Source organism: Lynx rufus, unplaced genomic scaffold (genome assembly GCF_022079265.1).
Source record: "Lynx rufus isolate CCGP_SWC_20201006 ecotype Redwood Valley unplaced genomic scaffold, mLynRuf1.p SCAF_8, whole genome shotgun sequence".
Taxonomy (NCBI): domain Eukaryota; kingdom Metazoa; phylum Chordata; class Mammalia; order Carnivora; family Felidae; genus Lynx; species Lynx rufus.
Window position 1 is genome coordinate 115,893,941 of NW_025814896.1, and position 16,208 is coordinate 115,910,148.

The 16,208-nt window shown below is 53.4% G+C and overlaps 1 protein-coding gene across 2 annotated transcripts in view; it reads left to right on the top strand.

Moving 5' to 3' along the window:
• Window positions 1-15,893, top strand: part of GALNT14 (polypeptide N-acetylgalactosaminyltransferase 14) — a 207,564-nt gene extending 191,671 nt beyond the window's left edge. The window contains exons 12-15 of one of the 2 annotated variants that reach the window (XM_047069469.1): window positions 3,683-3,766; window positions 4,243-4,387; window positions 14,421-14,540; window positions 15,735-15,893. In XM_047069469.1, the coding sequence (XP_046925425.1) occupies window positions 3,683-3,766; window positions 4,243-4,387; window positions 14,421-14,540; window positions 15,735-15,893 (508 nt within the window). The remainder of the gene's footprint in view (window positions 1-3,682; window positions 3,767-4,242; window positions 4,388-14,420; window positions 14,541-15,734) is intronic. The other variant, XM_047069470.1, reaches the window with a different exon arrangement.
• Window positions 15,894-16,208: the final 315 nt, after the last annotated feature.

The following is a 16,208-nucleotide window of genomic DNA, read 5'->3' on the forward strand; positions in this document are numbered from 1 at the left end:
GTCCCCTAGCACCCTGCTCTAGCTTCCTGGGAGTGGACAAGGACAGGAAAGGAATTCTGTGCCAGATGCCCTAAAGGCTATCCTGTTAGCACTCCCCAAACTCTGAGTAATGGATTTAATTGCCTCTATTTTACGGGACAGGGCACCGAGGCTTCTGCAGGTTAAGCGACTTGCCCTAATCAAATCACCTGGGGGATGAGGCTCAAACCACACCTGTCTGATCCCAAAACTATAGGGTGCAATTCTCCAGCCCAGAGCTAATAAAAGAAAAATGGGATGTTTATGTTTGTTTATGTTTGTCATTTGACTGTTTTGAGGAGCAGCCAGTTTTGTTGTTGTTGTTGTTGTTTTTTGTTTTGTTTTTTTTCACACTGCTGTCCCTCAGTCAGACTAAGGCTGGTGAGTGGGTGGGTTTTGCTGCCTGCACCCCTCAGGAGGATTACATCGGACCCAGCCAGAATGGCTCGCGTCTCTGAGGTTATAAACCCATGCTGTCCCTCCAGGGCAATTGCACAGGACCTCACAGGACATTTGTCCTGAGTCCTCAAACTTCCGGTCCACTGTCTGTGGCCATGCACCTCCCCCTTCCTTACCTCCTGCCCTCCCCAGCTTGGGTTCACTCTCTTTCTTAAAGAGAAGGTTTAAAAGACATTGTCCTCAGATCTTTTGCCCTCTTGTGCATCTATCAACACCCCAGGCAAAGTTTTCTCAACCCTGGATGAACCCGACTTTGTGAGTTTCCCTCCCCTGCGCACAGGCTGCTGAAGGTTCTGGAAGGTATCAGCCAGTGTTGCTAACACACCGTGGCCATCAGACTCAGGGAGGCCCTTGGCAGACCCGTCAGTCCTGCCGCCTTTCCTGGGTACCATTCTCCCCAATCTCCATTTAAACCTCTCCTGTCTCCCCGGCCCCTGAGTTCACCCGTCACTCACAACAGATGACACCTTCTGTTTTATAGATGAAATAGATGGCCTCAACTTCCCAAGACAAATGACCTGTGAACTTTGCTGTATCTGCCCCATTCTTCTCTAGTTCATCTCGAAAGACAGGTGTGCCTCCTGCCGTGTTAGCCAGCCCTCCACCTGTACTCGGGATCCACCTTTCATCTGCATTCATTCATAAGTCAACATTTATCCAGCTCCCTCCACCTGGATTCATTCTCTCCTGCCTCCTGGCTCAAGACTTCTCAAACTTTAATGTGCACACACGTCTCCTGGAGATCTTGTTAAAATGTGGTTGCATATCTAATAAGCTCCCACCTGGGTGGTGCCGTGTTGCCTGTCTGAGGACCTCTCCTTGAAGAGCCAAGTTCTAGGGCAATGCTTCCTAACCTAGCTTGCATGTTGCAGTCACCTGGGGAGCTTCAAAAATGACTGCTGCCACTCCCAGAGAGTTGACCTACTCTGAGGTATGGCCTGGGCTGTAGAATTTTTAAGATGCAGCCACCCCACCCCCACCTCCATGACTCTAATGTGCAGACAGCGTGGGAACCACTGTTCTGGGGGACTTTGTCCTCCGCGGGTCTCCACTCTTCCTCAGCCCTGATCTTTCCTCCCTACCGCATGGTTCCCATCTGCATTTAAACTGAGACAGTGTCGTAAAGCTTAAAACTTAAACCATTTAAAAAGGAAGAGAAGGAGGCGGGGAGAAACCTACAAAAACGTCTCCTCAATCCAGCATCACTCATGCCCTTACAGCCCTGTCTGCTCCTTCAGGGCCACGCGTCATGAGCTCCTGCCTGCGAGTGTTGCGGGCGGCTGTTCCCTGCTCCTCTCCTGAGTGTGATCTGAGCCCCACCCCCACCTCCTGTTCCTGAGAGCCCCCACCTGGCTCACCCTGACCCCCTTGGGCCCCGTACATCCTCTGTGTTACCCCATCGGTCTTCTCCCTCCCAGCCCCTCCAGCGTATCTCCAGCCACGGTTTCTGCACCTGCAGTCTCGTGCTGCTGCCCCCACTCCCCCTTCTTGGTCCCATCTGCAGCCTCAGTTTCCTCTTTTCCACTTTGTATGTGGTCTTCCACGAGGGTCTGTCCTCTCTGTCTTCGTACTGCGCCTTCTCCAAGTACAAACTGGACATCTCCACCTGGACGCCTCCCAGGCTCCTCTAACTCAAATCCTGAAGAGAACTCGTCTACTTCACTCTTAAGCTTGTTCCTCATCCCGCATCCCCCATCTGCATGAACACTCCTCCTTGTGTCCTGCTGCCCAAGTCAGAAATCTGGGTGTCAGCCTTGACCCTTCCCTCCCCGTCTCTTCCCATGTCCTGCAATCACCAAGTCCCGGTGATCCTGCGCCCTTCACAAACTGAGCGCCTGGGTCTTTGCTTGAACACTCAACATTCAGCTTTAAAAAAAAAAAGTGACGTCATTCCTCTGCTCACCCTACTTTGGGTCTGGTGAGGAAATATGCTCAGTGCTAAGTACACGTCCTGGCTGTGAAAGCACCTGGTCTAGTCAGGGCCGGAAGGAGGGGAGGCTGGCCCAGTCAAGGTCGGTCCTCTGTGGTCACCCAGGAAGAACAAAGTGTCCATGGAACCCAGGAGGGTGATGGCAGTGCAGCTGGGGAGAAATGGAGGGGCTTGGACCTGTCCCTTCTCTCCGTTCCACTCCCCAGTTTCCTACCTGAGAGCGTGAGCAGCTCCTGGGCTTCTGCAGCCGCCTCCCCCTGCCCGCCCCGTCTCCAGCTTTGCCCTGTCAGACCAGTTCGCCACCAGTAAGATGCCCTGAAAGTGCAGACGTTGCCGCGTCATGCTCTGCTAAGAGCCCATCAGTTGTCTCCCATTGCCTCAAAGTCCAGACTCCTCCCCAGTGGCCCCCAGACCCTTTACCATCCGTTTCATCATCTCTTATCCCGTTTACTTCCAATCCGCCACCCCCACGTGCTTACATTCATGCGCACGCTGCCCCTGCCACCAGACCAATCTCCCTTTGCTATTCCTCTGCCTCTACCTGGGGCCCCTGCCTCACCCACTTTCTGGTTTGTCTCGATAGCGTCCACTTTTCCTTCCAGATACCACCTTCACCATTACCGCCTGGGGGAGTGTGGACCCAACAAGCAAGGGTGTGCCTCTGAGGGGCCCCCACAGTCCCTACATGCCCGCCCCACGTCCCCACAGGGTTGTGGTTGCTTGTTTCATTACCTTTGTCAATTGCTCAAAAGCTCGCCATCCATCATTTCCCACATGGGGCACAACACCTGGCACACAGTAGGCGCTCAATAAATGTCTGATGCATAAAGACATGACCAGGCACCAGAACCAGCCAAAGAAGATGATTCTTTGAGGGAGAGGTGGTCAGGAATGATATTTTGACTACAGAATCCAAAGAGGGATTTGTGGATAAGTAGACTCAGAGGCCTAGCAGTAAATTAGCAACAACACCCTGAATGTCCTTGTAGCCTTGTTTTTAATGAAAAGTAAAAAACACCCCCAGATCCCATTTCCAAGTAAAAGCACAAAACCTCTGTACGTGTCATTACCACGCCATTGTGAGATATTGCTAAGTGTTTCCATAGCTGTGTCTGGAGCTCTCAAAATCTGTCTCGGTTAATTTCTCCAGTACCCTCCGGAGAGAGGTGGGTGCAGCGTGGGCAACAGCTTGTGTTTTGTGCCTCGGCCTCGGTACCTGTCTGTGACACAGCTGTGTTTTGTCTTTGTGTCTACCCCTGCCCCCATCACCCCCAGCGTCGAGAGCAGATTGGAGCTGAGGAAGAATCTGCACTGCCAGAGCTTCAAGTGGTACCTGGAGAATGTCTATCCAGAGCTCAGGTATCCGCCCTACCTCTTGCTGGCTGCAGGGCAAGGCCCTCAGCTGACTTGGTCCAGAGAAGGGACATCCCGGGGCCAACTGGATCAGGACTTTGAAGTGCGTGGAGCTCTGAGAAGACCAGTCAGCTCCCCTTCCTTCCTGAAACCAGGAGAGGAATTAAGTTAATGAGTAGCGTGAGGGATTGAGGTTAGCTAGCAGCGGTCTCTCGCAACGGCTGGCATTTGAGTCCCAGTTGATCGGAGGGCGTGAGCTCGTTGACGCTGTCCTATGTCAGGCTCCTTACCCTTGTGGCTCCTGGGTCTCTCCTTGCTGGATTGTTCCTAGTGGCAGCCCCCACCCCAGCACAGGTCATGGTAATACCACCCAGGATGAAACGCCCCTGTCATCCTCAAAACCCTGCCTTGACCTCTCCAGCTGCTAGTGTTACTAAGCCAAAGAGCGGCTGGTTCTCCTCATTCCTGTGACTTTCCTCCAGAGTCCCCAACGATTCCTCCATCCAGAAGGGCACTATCCGACAGAGGCAGAAGTGCCTAGAGTCTCAAAGGCAGAGAAACACCGAGATCTACAACCTCAGGCTAAGCCCCTGTGTCAAGATCAAAGGCGAGGATGCAAAATCCCAGGTGAGCAACAGGCTGGGGATATGAGAACATGTACAGGGACTTAGCCTCTGTCATCTGCTTTTCTGTGACACCAGGGGTCCAGTTATACCCAGAGCTTAGCAACAGAGGAGAAGAAGTATGATTCCTCCTCACTCTGGGACTGAATTCACTCCACTAGTTTTCCAAATGTGTAGAGTTTCTCTGAAAGACCTCTTACCGGGCAACGTCGTGCCTATAGGAAATTGCCATTAAATTAGCAGGATTTAATGAGTACGTACGTCACTGGTGTCCTACCTGCTGGCAGTAAATGTGGGCTGGGTCAGGTGGATACAGTAAAGCACATCCAGCTTTAGCCACAAAGCTTCCTCCTGGCTCCCACAGAGCTGCACAATCCAGATTCTTTCTCCCTCTTTCCTTTGCCGGCTCCCACCCTCCGCTTTCATACGCTAATGGTGAGTATTCACCCAGGTTCTCAGGTCACTGTCCTTTGCTCTGTAAATGGTTTCTTAGAGATTCTATGCAAGCTTCCAGCTTTGACATCCTGTTTCATTGATTCACAAATTCTAGTTTTCATCCCTCTGGGCATTTCACTCATTTATTCACCCAGCAAACCGGCTCTTCTCAAGGTGAGGAGTGACTAGGTTGCTGGTCTCTATGGCCACGCCCCCCCCAAGGGATCTAATGCAGGAAGCGGCAAGTAAGCAGCCCTTCTGTTGTAAACCCTGTCCTGGATGGAGCTCAGTCACCAAGGGTGGTATCTGCCATATGCATAAGGATCAGGGACATCTTCCCAGAGGACTTGAAAATGCGCTGCATCCTGAGAGAGGAGTAGGAATAGGCCGTGTCAGGAGAGGGAGAAGGGGCAGCCCAGGAAGCATGTGTGAAGGCCTGGGCTGTGGCTGGATGACACAGTGTCCGTGATTCCAGTCAACAGCTAGCTACGAGCGGCTGCTGGGCACCACGGCCACACCCCCGTCCCACACCTTCTCTGTGTGACTACCCTCTTCCAGGCTCCAGTCCTGTCCATCTGTCCTGGCTCCTCTTTTCCCCGCGTCCCCATTCCCGCAGATCCCTTCCCGACTCTCCTCGAATACCTAGCTCTTCTTCTTCGTCCTGCATTCACTCCTTCAGCCTTCCTCAGCCTCAGCACCGTTGACGTTTGGGGCTGGATGGTTCTTTCCAGTGGGGGCTGTCCTGTGCTCTGCAGCCTGCCTAGCAGCAGCCTCTGCCCACCAGATGTCCCGCACACCAGTCGTGACAATCGAACTTTCTCCAAGCTACACCAAACCCCCCTGGGGCATAAAACCACCTGGGTTGGGAACCATTGTGTTTGGTTTCGGCCACAGTCTCCAGTCTCTGCCCCTCATCCCCCAGCAGACGTGTCACCATCACACCTCTGTTCCCCATCTCAATACAGCCTTCAGTGGCTCCCCACACCGTCTGCCACAAAAGTCTATGCCTATGTTTGAGGCATCTCACCACCGGCCTCCAGCTTGCAATGACTTTTCCAAGACCCATTTCTCTGCTCCAGCAGGACATGGGAGGGGCTGCCTGAGTTAGACAGGAAAGGGGAAAGGAAGCAGGGGTATTGGTTTTGCCTTAGGTATGGCAGCCTGGCTGAGAATGACACCATTTGCTTAAGTGACTGTTTTGTAAACTGTTGCAAATAGGTGAGGCACCTGCCTCTCTTCTGACTCTGTGTGCAGGCCCTGTCCGCGGGGTTCCCAACAGCCTGAATGTTGCCATCCGCCTTTTCCAGGGACAGGAGTTGGCTTGATCTGTCTTCAGCAAAGCAGTGGCTTTTCATGTCTTCGGCTCCATAAGGACATGGGAGGAGGGGAGCCACAGGATCTCTGCAGTCTCGGGGAGGGGTTCCTCACTAGCCCAGCCCCAGTGAAAGATTTCACTGGAGGGTAATAGTACCTATTCCAGCTGACCTTCCATTGGCACAAGAAGGGGAGGAAAAGCAGTGATCTGTGGGAAACTAAGAGCGATCATAGTAACAGGCTTGGAGTGAGCCAAGAACTCTTTCTAGAAGAGAGTGCCAAGCTATCACTCCTCCCCACTTTGGAGAGAACAGTTTGTGTAGCAGCAGTGTGAATTCAGGAAAATGGAAGAAGACTCTAAGATAGACATTCAGTCTGCTTCCATGGACAACACTGAGTGACCACAGTGTGCCAGGCGTCAGGCTGCATGCTGGATGCAGAGTGGGGCCAGGTTGCATCAGACACAGCCCCCTTTGAGAGGGGGCCCACGGCCAATAGCAGGACTGGGCTGCACATCCAAGTGTTGTGAAGGTGTAAACCCACTTTGGACTGATAGAAATCCGCATAACTAATTCAGCTAGAATAATCTCCAGTTTTGTGTGTATGCGTGCACACATGTGGAGCTACACGCTTGCAGGACTGACTTGGGTTACCTTTCTCTTCCTTTCAGTATGTTCCCGTCCTTCCTACGTAGGAGAGATAGTCCTGCCTTTCTGCCCACCAGCCCTTTCTGCTAATGTGCTATGACATCCCGAGCTTGTCTCCTCTGACCCTGCTTCGCCTCTTCTCCCCTCCTACATTTTATTTCTCTTCTTGTGCTGCCTCTTGGCCTGTCCCCAGGGGGGTCCCATGTGCCCCGCAGGCCCTTTCTCATGACTCAATTCAGCCCTTTCTGCAGCTGCTGCCTTCTCTGCCTGTGAGAAGCCGTAGCAAGGAAGGGATACAAAAGCCCTGTTAAGGAGGTATCACTATTATCCTAATTTTGCAGATGAAACCAGGGCCTGGAGAGATTATCCAAAGTCATAGGCTAGGAAGTGGTGATGGCGGGATTTGGAAAATCTAGCCACCATGCCATAGCTCTGCTATCGCTGCTGCTGTCGGAGTCATAGATGGTTCTGGAACCCTTTTATTCAAGTTCATTCGTGTGAGATGTCTGTCCCTGAGATCCCTCACAAATATAGAAAACTGTAGATCAGCTCCACTCTGACAGCACAGAGCTGGTCACTTCCCACTGGAAACAAGGGTCACACCCCATGTCGGGGATTGGGGGGGGGGCAGACCAGACAGTCGGCACCTCCCCGACATTGATGGGAACTGGCAAAGTACATGAATGGAGGCCCACGTTCCCTGGACTCCATGCCAGGGCAGGGGAGTGGGGTACACTTAGCACAGGCTACCAGCCTGTGCCTATTCCCCTTTTCTGCCCGCCCTGGCTCTGTCCCCCGCTATGAGCTCCCTGCTGGCAAATCCACATTTGGTCGCTCCCCTCTAAATGGTTCCCTTTGGGCCTGGCTGTGTGTAGTCTGGCTTCAGTCTACCCTTGGGAGGAGAGACCTGGGGTGAGATCTCTACAGGTCCTGAAACCAAGCTCAGGCCATGCGGTAGATGATTCCAGGGTCCAGACTCCTGGAGTAAAAGAACAGCAGAGGGTGGTAACAAGAGCTTGGAGTTCTGCTTCCAGCTGGCCACACGCTCTCCAGGGGTGGGTTCCCAGGCACATGGGTGTCCCCATTGTTGAAAGGAGACAACCAGACCATGGTTGTCCTCTGCCTCTGACACTGGCTCATGTCCCTGCCCCACCCCCAGCCCATCTGTCCACCCTGCCTCACCTCTCTTTCTTGGCCGGCTCGTCAACCTTGGGAACAAAATGTTTAATCTGAGAGTGTATTGAAGATGTCAGCAAGCTGATGCCTTGGGTGAAGTACACGAGAAATACATCATCAGTCTGCAGACGTGCGAAGCCCAAGAACCCTCCAGGTTAACGAGTTTCCCCCTTAACTTTATTGGATTCTCTAGAAAAATATTTGTGTGAAAGATAGAAGGAAGACAGATGCACCAATCTCGTTTACTATCCCAATTTTTCAAAAGGGAAACAAACCTAAAAACTCTTCAGTGTGTCCATCTCCCTGTGTTCCTGGCAGTTTGGGCTACTGGCTTATGAAGGACACGTGTAGACAGCTGGACACCCGGGTGGGTGAGAGAAGGTGAAACTCTTGCCCCCGCATCTGCACTCCCCTTGGCTCCCAAAGTGAGTCTGCCCACGGGACGGTGGCCAGTATGTCATCTTCCCTGTCTGATCCCACCATTCCTCCCCACGCTTTGGGAACACACCCTTGGGATCGGCCCCATCATGGCTGCCTTTCCGGCATCTCTCCTGGGAGGCGAAGCAAAGGCACTTTTCTAAAGGAAGCTCTCTGGGCCCATCTCTTTTCCTGTTGGCTTCCTCCATTACCGTAGTCCACAGATGAAGCGCTTGCTCTGTGGTCAGCCCCGTTCTGAACGCATACACATGGAAACCCATCTGTTCCCTACAATGACCCTCCACGGCAGGGACCCACATTATCTTCATTCCCCACAGAGGGGACAGAGCTGCAGAGTTCAGTATGTCGCCCACATTCGCAGGAGTAACAAGCAAGGAGCCAGCAGTCACTCTCGGGCCCAAAAGCATGACCCAACAACAGGTGCACTGGCTGTGGGTTTTTAAGTCACATGTATATAAAGTGTGTTCTTACAACTCAGGACGAAGGGACAGGATGGACTGGGAATAAAGAAAACACCCTAACAGTGAGTCTGGTGAAGGTCCTAATTGAAGGCAGGGACTGTAACTCTGAGCCTCCCAGGTCACCAGGGAGAGGCTGAGGTCTATGTCTGTGCAGCTGAAGAAGGTGTCCCCAACACGGCCAGTCAGTGCACTTGGGTGATCCTTCAGGGACCTAGGTGCAGCGAGAGGTTGGCTGAACTGAACTGTCACTTGAGCCCATGCATTCATTCCAGACACCTTGTCTGAAGAAGGCTTCAGGGTGTGTGTGTGCGGCCTTCAGAGTGGCCTACTCAAGGCCAGTTGGTGGTTCTGGATGCCCTTGGCTCAGATCCACTCTCACCAAAGAGGCCCCACATTTAAAGTCAACCCTGCGGTCTGCGCCTGGCATTGCCCAGAGTAACCACTGACCTCTGTCCCCCTCCATAAAACCATTCCTGCCTCCCAGGGCCACTGTGAGCATCAATAGACTATGAATGTAAAGCACCTGGAGCCAGAGTCCTTATAAATGAGCTATTTGCCCATCTAACCACAACAGAACCAGCAATGCTGCTTGGCACGTGGGGTCTCTTCTTCGTTGTTTACTGTTCCCCACGCTGAAGAGTTTTTGAACGGGGAGCTCACCACCATCAGTAACTGACGCGGGCTTCTGCGTTGATGACAACACAGCCCCTGCCTTCTCTCCATGTGTGAATGTTTCTCTCCTCACCCAACCATCGCTCCTCCCACGTGCCACAAAAGTACTGTTCACAGAGACCGCGTCAGGGCCAGGCACCGGCTGCGTGTTCCACGGGCATCATCTGGGTTGGTCATCACACGACCCTGTGAACCGTGTCCTGTTATCCCCCCATTTCACAGATGGGGTAAGCGAGGCTTAGAGAGGTTGACCAGTACTCTTAGGTCATACACGAGTAATGCCGGGCCTGCTGTCCCCAGGGACCAAGCCCTTCAGACTAGGCTGGGGTGTCTCATCTTCAGCACTGTTTGCATTAGTACCAGATAATTCTTTGTTGTGGGGACTGTCATGTGCACTGTAGGTTTTGCCAGCATCCCTGGCCCCACCTGCTAGGTGCCAGTGACACCCTCCAATTAGTCCTAGTGCTCAAAAAATGTCTCCAGACACTGCTGTATGTCCCCTGGGCAGACAGATAGGGGTGAGATCACTCTAGTCGAGAGCTGCTGCCCCAGGCTGGTTCCTTCTTGCCTCCTGGAGGTGGCCCTGGGCCATTCCAAGGTCAGCCCTGGGCCTGGACTCCGACCCATCTCATGCCTGCCTCTTTTGGACCTTGGCTCCTCAAGACATGTCTTCTTCTTCTTTTTAAATGTCTATTTATTTTGAGAAAGAGCGAGAGCACAAGTCGGAGACAGGGGCAGAGGGAGGGAGAGAGAGAGAATCCTAAACAGGCTGTATGCTCAGCACAGAACCTGATGCGGGACTCGATCTCACAACAGTGAGGTCATGGCCTGGGCCGAAATCAAGAGTCAGATGCTTAACTGGACTGAGCCTCCCAGGCGCCCCCAGACATGTCCTCTTAAGAGCCCCTTTCCTCTGCTGTTCCATCCAACACAAGACGTGAAATCCGGGCTGGGTGTCGCGGCCCGTGTGGTCCCAGCCCTGACAGCTGCGGCCGGATGGGCATCACCCAGAGAGAAGTCTGCTGCTCCCACCTGCCAGGCTGCTCGCTTCTCCTCATGCAGGGGCTGACTTCCAGAGACTCGCTAAGCACAGAGTCCTTAAGGTCCAACCTCGACCACCCCTCCCCATCATCAGTTCCCCTCTTCCAGGGCAGGAGAAAAGGGGCTGGAGGGCCAGGAGTGGACCCCCCTCTCCTCAGTCCCTCAGTGGCCTATCTTTGAGGAGGCGAGGCTGCCCACACCTTCTGTAGGTGTGGCCATGTCTGTGTGCACCGGGGTGCAGGGACGGGGGGTGGTGTCTATGACTGGGCCAGACCCCCAAATGGAGCTGTCAGGAGACGGCTCAGCGCACACCGATCTAGGCCAGGCCAGCCTGAGCAACCACGGCTACCTTCCTGAATCCGTTTCTGACTCTGAGGTTCATTTAATAAACCCATTCATCACCGGCCATTCTGGAAGGCTGACAGGTTGCAGAACGGGAATCGGAAAACCTCTCCTCGCTTCCTGCCCCACCTGCTCCCGTGTTCTGCTTCCCTCCCTCCTCCCTCGCAGATGTGGCTCCTCCGAGAAATCATGAGGCTGAATTATTTCAGTGCCGGTAAACACCAGCTAATGGAAAGTCCACTCAGTGTAAAGACTTCCATACCCTGTCTGTGCATGTGCGTTCTCCCCTTGGGGGTCTTGAGGTGATCTCTTCTGAGCCCAGCCCCGGCCCCCATGGGGGTCACCATATGCCTTCCTTCCCGAAAGGCATTAGTGGATGGGGTGTCTCCGATGTGAAAAAAAACCACCACCCCCCCTCCCACCCTCAAGCCTTCCCTAGCACTTCCAGGTTTAGAAGCCCCCGGGATACTAAAAAAGAAGAAATGCCAAGATAAGCTTTCAGAAATTGTGGTATATGTCAAGTTTTTATGTTTAATTAGTTAATGCTCTTAACACACACACACACAAAGACAAAGTCAGTCTATTGTGGTAATCAAGATAATTACAGGATTTATTTTTAAAATGCTAATTCATGGTTTACAGCAAGCTGTGTGGGTGGGTAATGGGTCAGGGGGATGGAACTTATCTTCTTTCCACATCACTGACTGTGTTTAGCCTCATTTCCCGACAATGGCAGAAATCTAAAGCTGAGGCCAGTTGTATGGTGGGCCTGGGCAGTGGTTCCCTGGCATTCCTGCCCTTGGGCCTGGGCCTGGGCTTCAGGCTTTTCTCTCCCCACCCTCCCCTCCTCGTACAGAATTCTCTGGACACACACCCAAGATCTGCTTCCACTTTCTAGATCACACTGCAGATGTCTGGAGCCCCAGAATCCCCCACCGAAATGGCCGAAGCCTGAACTGAGGACCTGCATGGATCTCCTGGGGGTACCCTGTGTCCCTAGCACGCTACCTAGGTCCAAGGGGGTGACCAGCCGAGCACGCATATGCAGGTGCAGGAGTTCACAGCAGGGGACAGAGCCGGGGTGGGAAGAAAAGGGGAACAGGCACCGGCTGGTAGGCCGCATTGTGTGTACCCCACCCCCCTGCCCTGGCATGGAGTCCGGGGAACGTGGGCCTCCATTCATGCACTTCCCCAGTTCCCATCAATGTCAGGGAGGCGCCTACTGTCTGGTTCGATCCCCCCTCCCCAGTCCCCAACATGGGGTGTGACCCTTGTTTCCAGTGGGAAGTGACCAGCTCCGTGCTGTCAGGGTGGAGCTGATCTACAGTTTTCTATATTTGTGAGGGATCTCAGGGACAGACACTGCCCGTGATTAAACTTGAATAGAAGGGCGCTGGAAGGAGCCGTGACTGTGGCAGCAACAGCGACAATAAACAAGCTGGAGATGGTCCGGGACCGCTGACCAGTTCGTGACTTTGGGTAACCTCTGTGAGCCTTTCGTCGTCTGTAAAATGAGGATAATAATAATAATACTTATCTAGTAGGATTCCTATGAAGACTAAATTAATCTGTGGAAAGCCCCCGGAACAGTGTCTCGCACACAGTAAGTGTTCAGCAAATGCTAGCCATCGCTAACAATGTCATCATGGTTATTGTTTCACCTCTGTGCATACAGACGTCTTTCCCTTTCAGTTTACCCTGGAGGGAAGCACATGGCGTGTGTAGTATGGTGATGTTCAAGGCCGGTGGAGAATTATTGATGTGTTCCAAGGAGTACATTCCGTAACATTTATTATTTAAAAAATTAAATATATATATAGGTCTAGAAATAGATGGAAGAGTATAAAGGATCCCCTGGACCCTTGCCCAGGCTCCAAGAAGTCTCAATTCACAGCCAGTCTATTTTCATCTGTATTTCCATACACTCCCCTGGTCTAGATCTTCTCCCAACACCAGCAATTTGAAAAGGGACGCAGGAGGGACGCCTGGGTGTCTCGGTCGGTTAAGCATCCGACTTGGGCTCAGGCCATGATCTCACAGTTGGTGGGTTCGAGCCCCACACCTGGCTGTGTGCTGACAGCTCAGAGTCTGGCGCCTGCTTCGGATTCTGTGTCTGCCCCTCCACTGCTCACACTCTGTCTCTCTCTCACACAAAAATAAGTAAACATTAAAAAAAAATTTTTTTTAATGAAAAGGGAATCCACACATAGAACCCAACCATAGAGGACGGTGGCTCCCACTGAACCGGTGGCCCCATCCAGGTATCAGGGACAGGGAAGGTTCCAGATCAGGAGAGGCAGTGGTCTGCATCCAAGTGTCTGATGGGGCAGCAGAAGGACCCAAGCTTGGGAGCGAAGAGGAGAACACAGGAAAGACACTGAGGATGTCACTAGCTAGCAGAAGTCAGGAGAGGCGCCAAGGCTGGGGAGTGGCTGCCATCAGCTGGGGGAGGTGCAGAACAAGGAACAGATGAGCACCGGGTCAGCTTATGGGGCATATGGACCTAGAACAGGAGGCCAGCCAGCTAAGGGACCCTTTCTCCATTCTCGGGCCAAGGAGAAGTGGCTGCCAAGTGGCCTGGTCCAGAGGCTGAGGGCCAACTGCAGGGGTGCAGCGGGGAAGGAGTTCAGTCCTTGATGGGTTCTCTCAGCAGCTCCCCTCAAAGCATCCAACTCACCGGTCACCCTTGCTCCGTGATGAGGGCAAAGGGCAGCTGGGCCCCCACTTGGCAGCCTGGGAAGGACCTTGTGGAGTTTCACGTTTTCATCTCCCTGACCTAAGAAACAGGAGTGGCTTGGGCTTCTTCAGCACTTAGCTGCTCTCTGATCTCTGGCATTGCATGGAATAAGTGAGGCATGTTCCTTGTAAGGGCTCTCCCAGAATGCCCCTTTCCTCTCCCCACCCTCCTAGTCCTTTCGCCTTTTCAGCTCCCCTCCCTGTAGGAGCTCTGCGCTAAGCCGTCTCCTCCTGGAGTGCTGGAGTGCACACCCCTGCTGTGACGATGTTCTGTCTCCTGACTTTCCCTCTGCCCTTCCGCTCCCTCCCTCGGCACACTCCCTGTTCCCTTTGTCCTGCCGTGGGCCTCTTATCAGAACACTCAGGCTTTCAGGGCACCGATTTGGCCTCCCTGCCAGGTCTGCTCACGGTGTCAAGTGTGGGGAACAGGCCTGGATCTGACAGAGAAACTGCTGACCACACAGCTGGGCTGCGGTGCTGTTCAGGCTTCGCCACCTCAAGCCCAGAGTTGTTCCGTGCCTCCCAGAGGTGGCCTGCATGCCCAGGCCAGTCCCCTTCACAGGTGTGGGGATGGAGAGTTCAGTGGGGCTGTGACCTGCGAGCCTCTGGCTGTTGAGTCCCATTGTTCGAGGTGACTTTGTTGACCATCTGTTCCTGCTGGGACCCCCAGTGCTTTATACCACCAGGCTTCGCTAATTATCACACATAGTCCCGGGAGTGCCCCACCAGGCTTCCGAGGATCCTGATGTGAACCTTCTGGCCTCTTCTCCTCCAGATATGGGCCTTCACATACACCCAGCAGATCCTCCAGGAGGAGCTGTGCCTGTCCGTCGTCACCATCTTCCCTGGAGCCCCGGTGGTTCTTGTCCTCTGCAAGAATGGAGATGACAGACAGGTAAGTGCTCAGTGGGTACACAGGGGCGTGGCCACCTGCAGCTTCCGGACTGCCTGAGTAAGGTCAGAGGCTCATGTGCAAGACAAGAGAGAAACTGTAGAAGAGGAGGGGTTGATCAGAAAGAGACCCTCCTGGTTAGGAGAGGTGGTCGGATTGCCCCTGAATGCCTGTGGACTTCGGCAGACCACAGTGTGCACGTGCATCTTGTACCCTCCTGCGTAGCTCTGATGCCCACCTGGCACCCCGGAGCCGGAGAGCACTGGGGCAGAGCCTTCAGGGCCACAGGGATGAGCAGTGCTTTAACTTTGCCTTCAGAAGCCTTGTGCCCTGGCAAGATGTCCACCAAGATTCGTAGCACTCTGGATGTGCCATGTGCCCAGCTGACCCCAAGTTGTTAACCCCACACAGTTTCCTGCCAACTGGGTACTGGCATTAGAGAGACAGAGATTCCAATGCCCTTTTATGACTCATTGGCTGTGTGACCCACAGCAGGTTACTGGACCTCTCTGAGCTTTGGTTTCTTCCTCTGTGAAGTTAGTTGATGATGCTCCCCCCATGGGGCAGCTGTTTAGAGCGATGAACTGAAGTGGTCCATGGTGCCTGCTCAGTGGTGGTTCCCCGAAACGTGTCCATCCCCCCCCACTTGTTGGGTAAGAGGAGGTCTGGGGAGCAGAGGCATGAGCTCCCCTCTCTGCCTGGGCCCTTCATGTGCTGGAGCGCTTTGGAGGAGCACAGATTCGTGGCATCAGGTGCTGCCCAGAAGCCTCTCTGCCCTCCTGCACCCCATCCCCCAGCTCACTCCCACATCTTCCTGCCGTGCAGACACTGAGGGCACATCATCTCTCTGGGTGCTCCTCTGACTAACGTGCTTCGTGTTTTCTGGCCTGTGGCTTAGAAAGTTACTGCCTTCTAATGAGTTTTCCTAGCAAACATATTGATTTTGCTTTTACTTTTTTATCTGGAGGGGAAAAAACAAACAAACAAACAAACAAAACCAGAAAAACCAACAGTACCTGGCAAAGCAATTAGTTGCAGTTTTATTCCTCCGTGAGACCATGAAGTCAAGTCTCTGGGTGACCCCAGCTGTGCGGTGTAAACACGGCTGATTGTTCTGGAGCTGCTGATGTTGTCGATAGGACCTGGGGCCTTAGCCAGAGAATCCCGGTTCACTCTCTCTCCTCTCCGTCTTCTCAGCAGTGGACCAAGACTGGTTCCCGCATCGAGCACATAGCATCCCACCTCTGCCTAGACACGGACATGTTTGGTGATGGCTCCGAGAATGGCAGGGAAATCGTTGTCAACCCATGTGAGTCATCACTTATGAGCCAGCACTGGGACCTGGTGAGCTCTTGAGGACCCCGTGCCTGAGCCAGCGGGGCCGTGGGTGACGTTTCCCAGATGAGAAGCAGACCAGAAATCAGGCCACCAGCAGCTCCCAACTACTGTAGTAGATGCCCTGCATGGGGAGGTAGAGAAAAGCCCCTGGACAGGAGCAGGTGTCTCAGGGAGGATGCAGGAAAGGATTGTAAGCCACATGGGGCTCAGAGACAGATTTCACGTGCTCTTCGTGCTGCTGAGTTCCAGTCCTGGCCCAGTCTTCACCTCGCTGGAATCTGGCGACCAAGATGTAACGGGAAGTGTTTATGTTGTTCCCTTTCTTACAAAGGA